General features: G+C 42.3%; 1 protein-coding gene across 3 annotated transcripts in view; it reads left to right on the top strand.

Moving 5' to 3' along the window:
* The first annotated feature begins 3,872 nt into the window (after positions 1–3,872).
* ARID1B (AT-rich interaction domain 1B) overlaps positions 3,873–18,818 on the top strand; it is a 412,194-nt gene continuing 397,248 nt past the window's right edge. For all 3 annotated transcript variants that reach the window (XM_033404288.2, XM_033404280.2, XM_033404248.2), the window contains exon 1: positions 3,873–5,657. In XM_033404288.2, coding sequence (XP_033260179.2) covers positions 3,876–5,657 — 1,782 coding nt within the window. In that variant the 5' untranslated portion in view covers positions 3,873–3,875. The remainder of the gene's footprint in view (positions 5,658–18,818) is intronic.

Raw genomic sequence — 18,818 nt, 5'->3', positions numbered from 1 at the left:
CCCACTATAATATTCTTAGTAAATATAGTAGCGCTATTGTTAGTCAGAGTCCCCAGATTTATTTAAATTTTTTCTTGCCTAGATTTTTTTCAAATCCTAATTGTTTTGTGTCCTAAACTTATGGGCCACTATTAAATTTGCATAGTTGTTTCAAGCCAAATGCTACATCCCGTATCTTGCGTTTACTTAGTTATTCACTGCCAACGTCTAAATCAGAGACGTGAAAAGGACAATTGTTTAGTGCTCTTTAAAGTCGCTGACCAAGATTAGTAGGGAAATCCCATTAGCTCCATTCATTGCATTTCTCATAAATCTAAAAGGAAAGCAAGTATCCAAAGCCTTATTCTTTAATAGTTCTTACTTGTAAAACCTTGACAGGGCTTTATTCTAAATTGCTTCCAAATGATGCAAAGAATACTGAGAAATATGATGGGTAGTGAATTGTGATAGTTTCAGTTGTCGAATAAATAACCAGAACACTAAAAGGGGACTAATCTTAAAGCAAACAGGATGATGGGCTACGATGAGGCAAAAAGAACAGAACCGTGGCATTCTTAAACTACCATCTGGCTCAATCCTCTTTAAGTGGGCAAGTTTGAAGAGCCTTTTATTCACTGCCCTAAAACTTATTCAAAGGAAATTGTATTTGAATATTAATTTTTCATATAGTTAAAAAAACCTCACCAAACCCAACCCCATTTTTGTAGCCAAAAAGTAATGTTTAACAAAGTAATGGGTGACCCTCTGGCTAAACATGAAGGCGTGGGGCAACCTTGGCTGCAGGCGTGGAGAGGCCACTCTGCAGCTTTTGGGCCTTCACTTCCTGGGCTCCTTCGTGGCTGGAGTAACTTATTAAAGTTGTCACCATGGTTTGAAATTTAGGCAAGAGGTGTAAAAATAAAAAATTCGTTAGGAAAAGAGTACGCGGTGATTTCTAGTATTTTATTTTACATTAAAAAATACTGTAGAATTGCCATATAGGATAATTGAGGCAACTGGCACAGTAGAAACCATAATTTATAGTTCAAGTTGTGCTTTTGTGAAATTGTGAACCTATTTCATCACTTTCTCACAGACCCCTGACAACTGTGATTTCATTTAAGTCCTGGATTTTTAAATGAAACTGTTAAGAGGCTTTTGTTTTCCCCGAGAAGGTGTGTTTGAGAAGCCTAAGTTGAATAAATAGGAGCCCACTACTTATCTTCAGCAAGACGCTTTTAAAAAAGGTATTTTAGCATTCTCTGTGGTTTAAGAGACAAAACCAAGTCCTGCTGGCTTTGTGTGTTGTGCTTCTCTTACAGACTGCAGTGCCTTCTGTCTGCTTTAGGGTGTGGCATCTGCCATTGGGGAGGAGAAACTGGCATGTGTCGCCTTTTATAGCAGACTGATTTCATTGTGCTGGGGGCCTCTATTTCATAGCCTCTTGGCTCCAATCTTCTAGTTGACTTGCTGAAGCAAAAGGAATTAAAAGAGATTTCGACCTACATACCTAATTTTATTTTAAGTTTCATGATTTTTCTATATGAAAAAAATTTTTTTAAAAGGGCCAGAGGTGAACTTGGTGACTCATTTTCCCTTTTTAGGATTAGTTGTGAAAATAAGCCACAAAATACGGCTACACTTGTACAAACTGACTTTGATGTATTTTATCAGTTTGAAAAAATGCATTTTTATGATTATATGTATATATTTAGTTTGACTATAAATGTTTAAAAGCATACATATGTAATGGATTTTAGAATATATGTATAAACACATATACACAAAACAGACATATTTATATTTGCATATGAAAAACTTTAAAAATTCAACTTATGTGGTATAATCATATAATTAGTATGTATTTGAATATATAGAGGAAGAAAATCCAGGACAAAGTGTCAAAGAGGCACACTAACAAAGATGTAGTATTCTCTTGGCAAAAACTGATGAATGATTTGGCATGAATTTACCTTACGGTTCTGTTATTCTCTCTTACACATGATGATATAACTCCTGTTTTCCAGTTGTTTGCAATTTGTTGAATGCAAATCTGTGGTTTCTACACTCTGTAATGACCCTTGGGTGTGCACCTGATTCCCCTTCCCCCAATCAGTCACCAGTTTTTCACATCTATCATTTTCTATTTAGTCACGTAACATATTTACACTCGGTCAAGCAAACAAAAATAACCACTGCAGTTGAAATAAACTAAAATAGCCTTTATGGAAAGCTAAAGAATGAGATGATTTTAGAAAGCTACATTCTACCAAAATCATATGTATCATTTCAGCTAGCAGGACTTCTTGAAAGCTCTGGTTTCAAGTGCTTTCTCTCCATGAAAACTGAGTCCACACTAGTACACTAGTACAACTGAGCTATTGTTCAGGTTAAGAAGTCCTGCTTTTGAAGATATTCAAGATGTTACCAGGTGACAAATTCACAATAATAAAAACATTTAAAGCATCAAAAAGTGATAGAATAATGGATAGTATTTTTTTTTTAAAAAAAACAAAGCGTGAAACGTTTTTGCTCTAGGATTAGATTTGACGGATTTATATCATTACTGATCTTATGTTTATTAAATATAACATGTATTTCTTTTAGTTTTGTTTCACATCACTTAGAAATGAACCCGTATCAAGAGGGTTAATTGTGCACATAACCTCTGAAATAGGGGGAAAGGCATCATACAGATTTATGAAGACAAGAGATAAACCTTAGCTATTATGCTGCCAATAGTTAAATTTCCACGTGCAAGCTGTTGGGAGCATAAGGCACCACTCTACATATTTGAGGACGTTCCCTTCAGAGAGACGACAGACAAGTGCATTGCAGGAAAAATGCTCCTCTAGGACTACTTCGTGTTTTCGTTGATAAGCCTACGTACACACATAAGATGCCTTAAAAAAAAGTTATATCAACGTTATCTTTGGGCAGGTGCAGTCAATAATAAGCATATATTGAGTACCTGCTGTGTACAGGGCACAGCGCTCCGGGAATGTGCTAACCTTCACTTAAACTCTTTCCTAATTTTGCAGTTTGAAGAAGTTGTGGGAAATACGCTGATGGCTCGAAATCAAGGGAGAGAGGCTAACATTCTGAAAAATTACATAACTCTTGGGAGAGGCAGTACTTTTGCACAGATTGCCCAAATATTTTCTTTCTCCGCCGGCTCGTCGTAACCTTTGGGGCCAGCGGACAACTTTGTTCCTCAGCCCTTCTCCCTCTTTTGTCTGCTCGTCAGACTCGTTTTCCACCTTTGTATCGGGCCTTTTAGACGTGAAAACAAACACGTGAACGCCCGGTTGGCAAGGAGACGGAGGCACGAGGGGAAAGTGCAGGCTCCAGTTGCCCCACGCCGCCGCCGCGCTCCGGGCGCCTGCGGCGCCTCCCGAGCCCCCGGCCCGGGGCCGCCGGTGCCCGCGAGGGTGCGCCCGGGCGGGCGCAGGGCCCGGCGGGCGGGCGGCGGCGGCGGCGGCGGCGGCGGCCGCGGCCCGGGCGGAGTCCAGTCCGCGTTTTGCGAGTGCGCGCGAGTAATCAGAGAGAAGTGGATAATAGTTGCTCGGGCTCGCTCGGCTCCCTCTCATGCCATGCTGGGCCCGATAGGCTCAGTCAGTCGTGTATTTACCCATATCCGGGTTAGAGAGGAAAAGAGAAAAGTTTCATTTAAACCTGAACTAAAAACTTTCACCATGAAATCACACAGCGAGAACAGGCCCAGACCGTAAGGCGTGACTCCCGGTTCGGCTCCGGTGGGGCCTGTGGAGGGGGAGGGGGCTCGCTCGATTCCCGTCGGGGCGTGCGGATGCGCACAGGAGGGGCTGCTGACTAAAAAGTGGGTTTTATTGTCTCCCCCCCCGCCCCCCGCCCGGCCTCGCCACGCCGCGGCGATCATGGCCGCGCGGGCAGCAGCGGCGGCGGCGGCGCGGGCGCGGGCTGGCAGCGGCGAGCGGCGGGCGCCCCCCGGGCCGCGGCCGGCGCCCGGGGCCCGGGACCTAGAGGCGGGGGCGCGCGGCGCGGCGACGGCGGCGGCGGCGGCACCGGGACCCATGCCGGGGGGCGGCGGCGACGGCAGCGGCCTGAATAACGTGCACCACCACCCCCCGCACCCCCGTCACGAACTGAACATGGCCCATAACGCGAGCGCGGCGGCCGCCGCCGCCAGCGCTAACAGCGCCAAGAGCGGCGGCTCCGAGGCGGCTCTCAAGGAGGGTGGAAGCGCCGCCGCGCTGTCCTCCTCCTCCTCCGCGGCGGCGTCCTCCTCTTCCTCCTCGGCGGGCCCGGGCTCGGCCATGGAGACGGGGCTGCTCCCCAACCACAAACTGAAAACCGTTGGCGAAGCCCCCGCCGCACCGCCCCACCAGCAGCACCACCACCACCACCATGCCCACCACCTGCACCACCATGCCCACCACCTCCACCGCCACCACCACGCACTACAACAGCAGCTAAGCCAGTTCCAGCAGCAGCAGCAGCAGCGGCAGCAGCATCCCATTTCCAACAACAGTCTCAGCGGCGCGGGCAGTGGCACGGCTCAGCCCGGTCCCGACATGGAGCAACCGCAACATGGAGGGGCCAAGGACAGTGCCGGGGGCAGCCAGGCCGAGCCCCCGGGCCAGCCTCTGCTGAGCAAGCCGGGCGACGAGGACGACGCGCCGCCCAAGATGGGGGAGCCGGCGGGCGGCCGCTACGAGCAGCCGGGCCTGGGCGCCCTGGGCGCGCAGCAGCAGCCGGTCGCCGTGCCCGGGGGCGGCGGCGGCGGCGGCGGCGGCGGCGTCGGCGGCGGCGTCGGCGGCCCGGCGGCCGTCTCGGAGTTTAATAATTACTATGGCAGCGCTGCCCCAGCTAGCGGCGGCCCCGGCGGCCGCGCTGGGCCTTGCTTTGATCAACATGGCGGACAACAAAGCCCCGGGATGGGGATGATGCACTCCGCCTCAGCTGCCGCCGGAGCCCCCAACAGCATGGACCCCCTGCAGAACTCCCACGAAGGGTACCCCAACAGCCAGTACAACCATTATCCGGGCTACAGCCGGCCCAGCGCGGGCGGCGGCGGCGGCGGCGGAGGAGGAGGAGGAGGCAGCGGAGGAGGAGGAGGAGGAGGAGGAGGAGGAGCAGGAGCGGGAGCTGTGGCGGCGGCGGCCGCGGCGGCGGCGGCGGCGGCAGCAGCAGCAGGAGGCGGCGGCGGCGGCGGCGGCTATGGGGGCTCGTCCTCGGGGTACGGGGTGCTGAGCTCCCCCCGGCAGCAGGGCGGCGGCATGATGATGGGCCCCGGGGGCGGCGGGGCCGCAAGCCTCAGCAAGGCGGCCGCCGGCGCGGCGGCGGGGGGCTTCCAGCGCTTCGCCGGGCAGAACCAGCACCCGTCGGGGGCCACTCCGACCCTCAACCAGCTGCTCACCTCGCCGAGCCCCATGATGAGGAGCTACGGCGGCAGCTACCCGGACTACAGCAGCCCCAGCGCGCCGCCGCCGCCGCCGCCGCCGTCGCAGCCCCAGTCCCAGGCGGCGGCGGCGGCGGGGGCGGCGGCGGGCGGCCAGCAGGCGGCCGCGGGCATGGGCTTGAGCAAGGACATGGGCGCCCAGTACGCCGCTGCCAGCCCGGCCTGGGCGGCCGCGCAACAAAGGAGCCACCCGGCGATGAGCCCCGGCACCCCCGGCCCGACCATGGGCAGATCCCAGGTAACCCCCGCGCCGGCCGGGCCTGCTTCCGCCGCGGCGGCCTCGCCGCGCGCCGCGCGCCGCGAGCCCTAGTTTCTTTCTTTCCGCGTACTTTTTCTGCGTCTTCTGCCGGGGGAGGCGGGGGCGAGGCGCCCAAAGCCATTTTAACTCGCGGCTGCCTCCCTCCGAGGCCGGGCGGTGCACAGGGTCGGACTGCGCGGCGCGGGGGCCGGGGCCTGGGGAGGGGGTCTCTCCGAGGCCCGGGACGCGCGCCGCGATCGCCGGTCGCCGGGCACCCGCCTCGCCACCCCACCCCGGGCGCCGAGCCGCGCGTGCGGGAGTCGGGGCCCGCGCCGCGGGGAAGCCGCGTGGGCGCTGGGGACCGTTCGGGCAGCTCTTTCAACAAAATAGGCGCTCCCGGCCAGTAGGGTCTGGGGAGGAATATTGACCCCCTCGTCTCGGTTAGCGCCAACAATGAGCGAGAACTGGGAAAAGAATGAGGAACTTTGTCCTCCCTCCGGCCACACTGCGTTGCCTCTTAGCTCACAAGGTGAAGGCAGGAAAAATAGGTTAGCTTTGTGGCAGCCTGGTGTGTGTTTCGTAGTTGTGCCTAGCCATTCGGGGATATTCGATGCGGGCTTTGAGTTTAAGCGTTTAGTAGCAGCAGTCGTACCCACATTTACAACGATGTGAAGCTCAAAAAATCCAAAAATATATCGATCCATTCCTAAGAATAGCCGGGAAATCCATTATTTGGCTTGCAGGCTCCTTGAAAGGAGTCACCTTCAACAGATAGTCTGTGTTAAAGGAACACATTCCGGTTGAATTGAACTTATTTTGATCGTGGATTAGGCGTACATTTTATTCAGCGAACCCAGGGAAGTAGCAGACCAGTGCAAATTGATCTTTTTGGATCGGATTTATTTGGATTTTTAATTTCCTGTCACCCAAGTCTTGCAGCGTTGTTAGGAAGTGTCCTGCACTCTTGCTGTTTCTTGCTCGTAGGCTGAGCCTAAAGACTTGACTTGATCTCCTTTGCAAGGTTTGGAATTTGAATTGTGGAGGTAAACTGGCTGTAATAGTCTCCAGACAGCTGCCTCTGAGTTGACATCTAATCTGCCATCTGATTGGCTCCCCTCTCACCATTGGGCATTTAGCACTGCTGATGTAAATAGAAGTGCTGAGCAGTACAGTCACAAAAATTCTTGCCACAAATAATAACTGAGCTCTATTACAAGCAGATGTAAGGTTGAATATTATTTAAAGCTTAAATTATTCTACATCATAGTTACTAATAAGAGGATTAAATACATAAAAACATTATGCTGGTGTCCAGGATTGGGCATTTACAAAATCCAGCTCTTTGACAGTCTCAGCAGGGCCATTCACTTCAATTGTAGGGTGAGGATATGGCAATTGAAAAATAATTAAACCAAGAATTTTACTAATTTTTGGATTTCTAAAGCTTTTATAAAAGTACCCTTTATGGATTAAACCATGGAAAAAATTTGAATTATGTCATCACATGTGGTTTAATGTAAAATTAAAATTTATATCATTAAAAATGTCAAGATTCTGATATCCAACAATATCTTTTAGTAGTATTTAATTAGCTTTATAACAAGATTAAATCTATGTTTCTAGTAAGTTGTGTTTTAACAGTTCTGATTGTTTTAAGCTGTTGGTGGATGAGAAGTTTTAGTTAGAATTGACATTATGTTTAAGAAAACATGAAGTGAGGAAGCTATATAATAATTTTTGCAGACAACAGTTAGTTAAAAGGGAAGAAATGGATGTTCTTGCGAAATTTAAAAAATCATTTTACATTTGCTTCTGCTTTGGAAGCAAATGCCCCAGGAATCTTTTTTTTCCCCCTTGATTATTTTGCTAGGTTAGGTAATGTGAACCTTATTTGAACTGCTCACACAATGTTTTAGGGAAACTATATTACATGCAAGTTGTGCTGGGTATGTTTCTTCCAAATAATTTTACTTTCATAGACATTACAATTTTTTAAACTTTCAGAGCATTAAAATATGTTAGAAAGGAATAATGGGGGTTGTAATATATATTTTTACTCAGCTCATTTATTTTAGGAAGGTGTATTTTAATAATAACCATATCTTAGATGAGAGACCTGTCAGAGTGAATGCAGTACTGAATTTAGCAGATAATCATGCGAATCCCAGGCTGAGGACGTTGGTGTCCACTCCTTTCTAATCTTTAGTTAGTGGAATTTTACTTTTAATAATAATGTGTTTTCCTATTCTTCATAGAAAACTTGGAATTTCAATTTTTATGATTTGTACAGGTAAAAACATAGAAAAACCTTGTGTAAATAAACCCATGTAATTTTAAAAAGATTTGCTTTGTCAACTTCCTTTTAAAGGGACAGTTTAGAATTCACATCTCTGTAAACTAGAAACCAGGATGATAGAGGCAGATGTAGGTCGGGGTTGCTTTACGCTATTTTTTCGTAATGGAACCAATTATTTTAAGTATTTTGTTTTCTTGGAATGAGAGTGAATTCATTATGTCCCCAGTATGACCCTTGGGAATAGCTTTTTTATTTTTGAGGGGGAAGAAAAATGATGGGCATGTGACCTAGATTCACAGATTTCTTTTAGGTACCACCGTTTAACATGTGGAATGTATCTCTTTTTTATATTTTTTCTTTTTGGAAGGCTGGTATCATTTAATATTTGTTGTGACAGTTATCCTAAGGAACAGTCGTTTGTCCAGAATATTAAATTACTGCATAACTATAGGTCATGAAGTACTATTAAATTTTCTTGTGGCTTTTAACACATTTAGTTTCATTTTTGATTTTAGGAATGGTTTACATTGGGTGGCAAATGTTTTTGTAATTGAGAACAAAACATGTGCGTATATTGTAACGGGAGGGTCTTTTTAAAAAGTGAAATAAGGCATTTTACGATACAGTTTGTTAGTAGGTTTCTGTGAGATAAAGTATTCAGATAAAGCAATCTCAAAAGAAATACTGAGGTCTGCTCACGCAACTAAGATTTTATGATGTCCACATTTGTGCTGAATTTCATTAATGCTATTTTAAATTTAGTTTTATATAATATAATACAATGTAATTTAAAAAAAGCTTTATCTACCATTAAAAGAAAAGTGATTAGCTGACTTACAAAGCAGGAAGTTACAGGCTGGTTCCTGATTACCTTAAAATTTGTATAAGGTACATTATAGCACTTCCCACTTTGCCCACTCAGTGCAGTGTTACCCTATGTGATATGTTAAATCTTGTAAACAAATATTTGTGGCCTAAATTGATATATTTGCCAAGGTATGACTGGCCAGCTGCTCCATCGTCAGAAGAGGTGAAATTGACAACTGTGTTTCATAGAAAAGGTTTACCATTTAAAAAACAAAGAAAATATAACAAAAATGTCTGTAGTTGTCTGATTTTCTGTATTATTTGGAATGAAATTATGCATAGCTTAAAATTGTTTTCATTGGTGATCTTATTTTTTATGTACTTTTGGCAGTGTGTTGTTTTTTAATGGCAACTACTCTGTAAGACAGCTATCACTTAAATTTACGTTTATATTAACACAAAATCGATAAGTATGTTCCAGGGAGCAACATATTCTTACCTTGCATCTATGAAGAGAAACCCTATTCCCTCGTTTTTCTTTGGTTTTGTTTTTTATCTATATTTAGGAATGAATTTTTGGCAAAGCTTTTTAGACTTGTTCCATTTTTCCCATGCTATGTTGTATCAGAAGTATTAGAATTGTGTTGTGGATATGGAAATATTCCAAATTACACTTAGACACTTGTAGTAATGAACAAGCCTCTAAATATCGTTTTCTTTCATTAGAACTAAGAGAGTAACATCTTCACTCTGGTATAAGAACAGTATTAATTCTGGCTTGAGAACCGATTTAAAAAATGTAAGACAATGTAGAGGAAGTCTCTTAATATAAAACTCGGTAGTTTTATTAGACATAGACACATTTTAAAGAAAACAGGTGTAACAGAATGTGGTTGAATTTTCAGTTCTATTTCTTATTAATGGACTTTATTACTTTATAATTTGGAGCAGGGTGTATCTAAAACAATGACTTCTGATGTAATAGGAACTTACTTATTTCCCTAGGATAAATACCAGTGTGACAGGCAAACCAAAAAGATGATCATTTCATTTATTTAACCCTATCCTCTCCTAGGGAGAAAGTAGTTTCGTTTAAAGTTTTTGGGGGTTCTATGAAATTTTGCTACTTATGTTGAAAACTGACTTGGAAATGTATATTTTGGATGTATTGGCATAGGAAAATATATTAGCTTTTTGCCTAGTGTCCTCAATTGAGAGGTTTTTCTTCCTACTCTCCGGGACACTGATACTGCTCAGTTAATGGATCTGTGTGCTTTGATCGTATTTGAGGAAAAGGAACTAGAATTTCACTTGTGTCACTTTCATTTTGGGCTGTGTGTAGATGTATAAATTTGAGTCTTATATTTGTGTTTGAAAGAACTCTTGTGTGTTACTTAAAACAACAGATTTATGGAGGCTCAAAACGAGTATTAAAAAAACTCAAGTTCCATGAATATTTTTGCAATATTTAGATTTTCAAAATGGATATTACAAAAATTTATGACATTTTACAATCTTCTTTATACTTAAGGACCACATCCACATGCTAGGCCTTGTTGGAATTGGGTAGATTTTGATCATATGCCTTTTCAGAGGTGTCCTTTCTTTATCAGGATATTGGTGCAGATTCTCTGTGGCTATGTAAAGGAGAGTTGCACAGTTGCTGTGTATGCATGCTTGAGGCAGAGGAATCCCAGGTCCTAGTTCCCTGTAGTGTTGGGGGAAACTACCAGGCAAAACTGCTCATCCACCAAGGGTACATTTATGTAGATGTACAACTATTACACAGTATTGCTTTTTCCAGTTTGGAGGCTGTTTATGTAAGACTTAAGTGGCCCTTTTTGGTTTAATTCAGTGGTTGAGTGAATTAATTTTGATCTAAAATCTTAGTATATGTTAGTGACTTTTTCTCTTAGAAATCTGATGAAAAGAAAATGACTTAGGTATAATTACCTAAGTATCATTTATTGTCCAGTTATTTTGCTTTATGCCATTGGAATGAATGGAATTGTTGATATATGTATATAATAGTTTCAACAATTCACGTTAATTGAATGACTGAGTGAGTTTATCAAAGTAAAATATGTGTTTCTACAGTAAATTTTCAACAAATATGTTCTATTTTCAAAGTCTTTAACTTGGAGTAATTCTAAGAAAACTGTTTCCTTAGATTTACTTAATTGAATAGGAAGGATCCAGTGGCCGGTTTTTTTTAAACCACTTCTGAATGGGTCAATGCCAAGGATATTAGAAGGCTACTGAGTTTGACAGGTGAACTAATGATGAAATTGATTTGTTTCTTGAGTGGTATTTATTGCTAGGAAAGAGACGAAACCCTTAAAATCTTAAGCATATCTGATTTACCCATAGACTCTTATTTTTGGTAGATGGCAGCAGAATCTGGAGTACATCTGTCACAGCAAGGCAGTCCTTCTGAATTGAACTAGATTTGGCCTCTTTAACTACATTCTGTAGGATGCACTTCTCAGTGTCTCCTTGGGCCTTGATGAAAGATGAAACTTGAGAATCAGAGGAGAAGTCATTCCTTATTAGGTGACTCTGGAAGGGAAGCCATATTTGATGAAATCCAGGAGAAAATTCTAGGCCATGTTTTTTTTTCTTCTGTGTGGGATGCTAAAAAAGTTATATATATGTGTATTTTTTTGATAGTGGCAAAATATACATAACATAAAATTTACCAGTTTAGGTGTAAAGTTCAGTGGCGTTAAATACATTCACATTGTTGTGCACCCCATCCTTTCCAGGACGTTTTCATCCTCCCAAATTGAAATAAAAAATTTTTTCTTCCCTTTCTTCATGTCAGAATTTAAAATTGTTAGTTATTAACATGTAAGTAAAATAAGCTTATTTTTATAACCATTAATCTTGCCACTTCATAGTTTATGAGTAAATCCTTCCTCAGAGGAACACTAATGGTGTTTTTGGTTTGTTTGTTTTTAGTTCATTACTTCCAATTCTAACTTTAGGTTGTCTTCCCAGGTTTTGTCAATTTGGAAATGTGCATTGTGTAGGTTAGTTGTTTCATTGTCAGTTATGTCATTAACAGCTGAAAAGCAGCTTTTTGAAGGCTTTCTGTTTAAAGGTTTGAGGTACTTTGTTGAGAGAAGTCTGGGACTTTGTTAAATAATAGGATATGGAAATGAACTGTTAGCATGATCATTTTCCCCTTATTTCTCATCTTTTGCATTTTTAGCCTCTTTAAAAAATTATTGGTTTTATCTTTCTACTATTAGCGGAAATCAGTTGTAATGATAATTTTTTAAAAAAGGGTATTTTAAGTTTTGGGGCATCTCACCCTCCCAACCTAGAGCAAACAACCAATCCACGTGATGCTGTGTCCTTTTTCATAGTGTTCTGTGCCCCAAATTTATGCTTCCCCCCCTCATGTTTTTAATTTGTAGTCCTCTGCAAAACTGCAGAAATTCTTTGCAGGTGGAAAAATTCCTAAATTAAGATGATTGGTCTCTTAATTAAATTTTCGAGGCAGCTGCAAAGGGATACTTCTTGGAATCTGGTTAGTCTTTCCCGTGAACAGGCTTTTTGTGTGTAAAATATTGGGATCGTATTTTAGTTACTATTGATGCTGATATGCAGTCACATCTTTATATGACCAGTTATGTACTTTAACACCAGAGTCCATAGAGGGCACAGAGAAAATGAACTGTGATTAAAGAGCTTGTGCCGGGAAGCAACAATTACTTCTTAAGGTGTAAGCATTTACCATTTGTGTATGCTGTGAGGTGTATGTTAGGTAAATATATCTACTACAGACTATCAATTGGCAAATATTTATTGAGCAGCCATTTTCTTAATCAGCCATGTGCCAGACCCAGATGATAGCCAGGGTGTGGGGATCATTGCTGCTCCTGTGTGCAGTTCAGGCCAGAGACATCCTGCCAAAGCCTGCTCTCCCTGTACCTGGGCTTGGTATTTTTGGCATGGTCGTTGACTTAGAACTGGCTCATTTAAACAAAGTGCAAACAGCAACCATGTGGGTCAGCCGTCTTCTTGGGTAGGGGAGTAGATTTTGGCAAAACAAATAATTGTAGATTGTTGTGATATAGTTGAGGTGAGCTAATGACTCTTCCGTTGCTACCAATCAATTGCTGGCTTGGTGCCAGAGCACGATAGAGATCTACTACGGAAAATGATAACTAAAAGAAGGAAAATATGATGTCTTTGAAATTTATGTAGAGTGGTTCTTTTTCTTTTTCTCAGTTTTCTACATTATACAGGCTCTTGGGAAAAAAGTTAAAACAGTCTGCTCAGATTTAGGAAGATACTTAGATTGCTAGAGTATTTTTGGTAACTGTTTAAATAATGTATGCTGGCTGAGGAGTAAATTCAGCTACTGCTTCTGGGTCCTGAAATAAACCTTTCAGAAAGCAAGGCATTGGTGATTAGTGGAGGATGTTCCAGAATCCTTAGTATCTCCTGTTTCTTTTTGTGATGAGTATCTGAGAAATGAAACCACTCACCATACTTCATAGTCTAATTTTGAAATGCTTGGTAATTCTAGAATGTGTCTAGAATTTGGCATATAATTTCTGAAATTTTAAGAAGCAGATTTTAAGATTCAGTGATCATGTATTTATATATACAAGCTGTAAACCCATTTTACTATCCTTTAACGTATCTGCTACCTGTTGGTATTTTTAATAATAAGTTTACTTTACCCAATGAATTATAACTGACCTTGGAAACGGAAATGTAAAACATTGCTACTGCTGAGTAAGTATCTTTCTGAAGAAGCAGACGAATTCCTAAGGGAGCTGACATGCTTGTTGTGTATTAGTTTATTTCTGTGATTATGAGGATTTATGAGAGAATATGAATATATTGCCGGGTTTCCTGATGTAAGGGAAAGATTGTGGGCTTGGAGTTGGGCAGACCCTTTGATTGATTTGTAGTCTTCAGTGCTCATTTTCTCTGAGACCTGGTAGGGGCTCAGCTTTCTTATCTGTACTGTGGCCTGCTGGGCGGGGTTGTCACTGAGGTCATCTCTGCAAATCCTGTAGCATCCTTACGTGGCACCTCTTCTTTCCCCACCTGTCTGTCCACTGGTGTAGTGAAGCGGGCCTGGGTTCTTGTTCTCTGCCTGGCCCTGCTGCGCTTCAGGGTGTGGTTGAGGACAAGTCCCCGCCTCCATCAGATAGTGACCCCTGGTCCCTCCCAGCTGCAGAGTTCTGTGCAGCTTTGAATTTAAAAGAAAATATACTGCCTAATCAGTTATGCACCACTGAATATCTTATTAAACTACACTAGATCCCAGACGCGTTCAGAGAATATCAACTGAGACCTGTGCAGATGTATAGATTTTGTGAATTCCACTGTAATTTCCCTCAGAAATGTAGTTATGTGCTGATTGGGACTCTTGTAAACAGTTACATGAATTGGTTTTGGTTTACAAATAGCGCCTATGGGGGACTGATGCCATAGGAGCTAAGCCACTGACCCATTCAAGATTCCATGCTATGTATTAGTAAGTTCTGTCCTCGGGCCAAGAGTCATTCCTTTCTTCGGCCTCTTAGACCTTTCCACTTTCATGATCTGCAAAAACGACTGGCTTTTTAGGGGAAGTATTTTTTGCAAAGGAACGAAGTTTAAAAACTTTAAAAATAGGCTTCTTTGAGCTTCTGGGTGGTAGACTTTGGTCTCTCATTAGTTAAGTAACTTGCTTCTGTATCTGCTTCAACTTCACTGAATATATGGTTCAGATTTGGTCCATAGCAAGATTATAATTTACATATCATGGAAGTTTAGGTCTGCTCTCAAACCGGCAAAACAGGGAATGTAAAAACCTGAGAATGCCAAGGGCTTGTCTCAAATATGTAGAGAAGAACAGTTTTTCTTTTTTATGCTAAGATATTTAAAAGTATCAGGGACAAAATTTAATTCTGTTATGAACAAATACTTACCGAGCACCACTTGGGGCTAAGATACAAAGAGTAAATATAACATATGATCCGTAATTTTCCCTGTTGAATTATCATAGACTCCTGGTGTTTTTACAAAGTGGAAATTAAAATGAATGGCTACATTATTTCTTCTGTAGTTCTATGCAGAAAGACTATATCCATCAAAGTGCATCATCTAACAACCTGAAGATTAGATGATAATACCTTGCAGTTCTATGCAGAAAGACTGTATCCATCAAAGTGCATCATCTAACAATCAAGAGTAGATGATAATACCCGCAGTTCTATGCAGAAAGACTATATCCATCAAAGTGCATCATCTAACAATTTGAAGAGTAGATGATAATGTATGTAAACTGAAAATTTCCTGATGAGTGTTATTATACATTTCACTAATTTACGTGGAAGGTCAGTGTACTTGAAGGTTGTTCTTAGGTGCTGTGACATTGATGAGAAAATGATCTTAATTTGGATTTTATTTTGGGTATCATACAGTGATTTTTCTCCTAAAGAAATGACTTTATAATATCAGTATCGTGAAGGATTTAAAATTCAGTTCATTTACCTTCACTGTATTGAACAGCCTTGAAATGTCAGGGCTTTGGGACTATAGGCTTATGTCAGTGTAGCGAGACCTGGGGCATCAGGCAGACGTTTGTGGAGAGCCTACTGTGTGCTTGGCCATTTGTTGGATGATGGATCCCTTGATGAGAAGTCCTGCCCTTTGACTAATTGACGGTGCAGAGACTAAGGACAGGTAGGCATGCTGCACAATACAGCGTAAACAGTTTAGGTGGGACAAGTTTAGATGTTAGAGGGACACCTCGCAGAGACCGGGGTGGGGTAGGAGTAGGAAGACTGTGTAGTACAGCAGGTCGAATAAGCTAAGACCTGGCTGAGGAGCAGAAGTTGACCACGTGAAGAGGCTTGGGGATTAAAGCAAGGGCAAAGGCAAGAGCTGAAGGTGTGGAGGTTAGAGAACCTGAAGGCTGGGCATTTACTACCTGTGTGACCCTGGGCAAGTCGCTTCCCCTCTCTGAGGTTTGTAGCTTCCTCATTTCAAAGGGATGGGAAAGAATACATAACTCATGGAATTCTTGTGAGAAGTAGATTTGATAAGTACTGGTATACTACCTGGCAAGGAAAGGGATGTGTGATAAGGAATTGAAACTAGTTAGGTGTGATTCTGTATTAGTTAATTTAACAAGTTAATTTAACAGCCTATTAGTCTTTCCTCTCAGAACAAATAGGTTAATATTCAAAGCTTATTTCGAATCCAGACAGTGTCAGTTTTTATTGCCCGGTATGTCTTTATCTTGCCAGGTGTTTAGGAAAAGTTATGGAGCAATTTATCACATTTCTAAAATGTCTCCTGTGTTTTCCAATTTGTTTTTTTAACAGTCATGTTTTTTAACTGGTAAGGAAAAATAAATTCAGAAGATCGATAATTAGAACATTTAATTTCACCACCATCAACAAACATTTAGTGACCTTGGTGTGTAGTGACCTTGGTGTAGTGACCTACAGGGACACGGTATTAGATAAAAAGATATCCAGAGAATATTGGAAAATGGTTAAACATCGTGATGTTCATTGTTTCGCGTAGAGGAATATTCTTAGATTGCTAAGTGAACATTGGCAATTAAAATAAATATAGACAGTTTGTGGTATATTTTTATTTTACTTACTGCTCCATTTAATTAGAAATATGGATTGAATAACTCTGACCTCATAAGGAATCTAAAATTTGAGTTGAAGGAAATTGGTGGTAGGCAGACAGTTTGCAGGTTGATGAAATGGATCTTTTGCTTCCAATTAATTTTTGCCGTATACTAAACAAGTAGTTTATTATTGTTAACTGCTGAAAGTTTTTAAAATTGTAGTAATGTTTGTAACGATGTTGCTGGGTCTGAAACCCACCCTTTTCCCCACTCTTGGTGCCAACTCCCTTTTCACTTCATTTGTCTGGATAGAGACAACTCAGGAAATGCCGTGCCCCCAGCAGGCAGAGGCGTGCTTCATGAAGGCTTGGTTTCTCCCCTGGTATCCATTATGTGTGGCAAGACTGTCCTTTCTCCTCCATTGAGATGTTTGTCAGAAGTATGAGCACTTTAAAGCAGGAGTGTTTTACTTTTATTCAACCATTCATTAGTGAAAATAGGATGTGAAAAGCAGTTTTGTGTTTTGTCTTTTACCATGCATTAAGTTCCTGTAATTTTCCACATTGCTATATTATTAGTGAAGAGAGAGAGGAGAATGGAGGGAGAAGATGAATTTTATTTAAGGCAGTTATACTCAGATAACTTGAAGGAATGTGCTTTTTTAGTGTAAATACCCTTTTCTTGGTGTTTCACGGTTCTTTGAAAAACTAATGCAAAAAACTTGTAATCAGCTATTAAGATATTTGAGGCAACTGGTTGTCAATATGTTGAAGTTTTATTCTCGGTGGATCTAGAAATTTCATATAAGCGCATTTTGTGAAGAGGGAGATGTGCCAGCCTGGCTAAACTGGTAAAGCTGAAATCTGAATTTGATTTGCATATGTGGTATTTTTTAGGGACTCGCAAAGTTTCGCACATGAAATAAACTAGGTAGTGTGTATGGCATCACATGATCAAAATATTTTTCCCCTTGCTGCTGCCAGAAGCTATCTATTGCTTTTCAACAATCTTACTTGTTGGGCATCATGCCAAGATGTTTAAGACAACCCCTTACGTGAGCTGTTCCATTCTTAACTTCTTTGACTGAAGAGCCGTGACCTTCACATATGTAGATTAGCCATGTGCTCTGTGAATTGAAACTTGCTGCCTCAGGAAGAAAGGGTTTTTCTTTTTATTCCACTGGGAATTTGACAGCCATTCATCCCTGACCTGGGCAGAGGTAATGCAAGGAAATTGGATTCAAATGGAACGTGGACAGATAACGCAGAGAGGCAGGCAAGCTTACCTCCTTGTCGAGGATGAAACTATCTGTGGTGTGGATAATGTGGTGTTGTGAAGGATCTGAGAAGCAATAGGTACACGGGGCGGGGGCGACGGGGTAGGGAGAGAGAAATCAGTGTAGGAGTTCCAGAACAATGTCCTTTTAAAATGGGAAAGCGTCATTATGGGCATTTCTAATTAGTTTTGACTCTACTCTTTTTCTCCTAACCTAAATTTTTGAAATCTTTTTCAATTTTTGTTTATTCCTTAATACTACTCGAGAATTAAATAATTTTAATATTGTGGGCAATCATGGGCTTAAATACATTTAATTTAGACGAGTCTTTCAAAAGTAGAAGTCACGAAAAGGTTGGGGAGATGAATGTATCACCCGTGTCTGGAGGAATCAGCGTGTTTGTCTTTGCATTACAGAATCTTGAAATGAATTGATAGTCATGGACATAGATTTACTCATGTGAGAGTCCTTACTCAGTTTTGTAATGATTAGTGAAAGTAATGAACAGTGAATTAGGGGATTTTTATGAGACAAAACTAGATTTAAAGAATGTTTACCTTTGCTCTGTTAGTAAACATACTTGAAATTAAAGTAAAATTCAGTCTAAATAATAGTTGTGACACTTGATTAGGTTGCTGTGATAGAGCGTTGAGAAGGAAAGTTCTTATAAGAATCCTGCAACTGAAGTGGCACTCCAGCCAGTTTCTTAGAAGGAGGGGATGATGAGGGCAGTCTGAAATTTATGAGCGCTTTTGTGTGGCTTTCAGAGCCCAGCCTTTCCTGTGTACATTAGGGCTTGTGAAATATTATGGGTCAGAGCATCCGTTACGGGCTCTGTGGGAGGCCTTGTTGGTGCCCAGCTCTCTCTGTGGGGTGCAGAAGAGGACGTCTGTGTGGGGAACATGCTTAATGGATACAGTAGACTAAGAGGGAAGGAAAATTATCCTTAACTTGAGGAAGACTTGTTTCTTTACCATATGAGGATTAACAAAAAAATAGGAAAAAGTACCTGGTCATGATCATGCAGAACATGGGGCCTTTCCTGGATTTCTGTTAACGTAGCAGACGTTAGGAGTGATGGTCCATAGGTGGCAGGACTGATGTCTGACCGACATCTTCACGTGCAGTTGGGAAGATGGAGCAGCAGGTGCACCCGCAAAATTACATTAATTCAAGGGCGGA

This window comes from Orcinus orca, chromosome 12 (genome assembly GCF_937001465.1).
Source record: "Orcinus orca chromosome 12, mOrcOrc1.1, whole genome shotgun sequence".
Classification (NCBI taxonomy): Eukaryota; Metazoa; Chordata; class Mammalia; order Artiodactyla; family Delphinidae; genus Orcinus; species Orcinus orca.
This window is presented reverse-complemented; position numbering and strand designations above follow the sequence as displayed.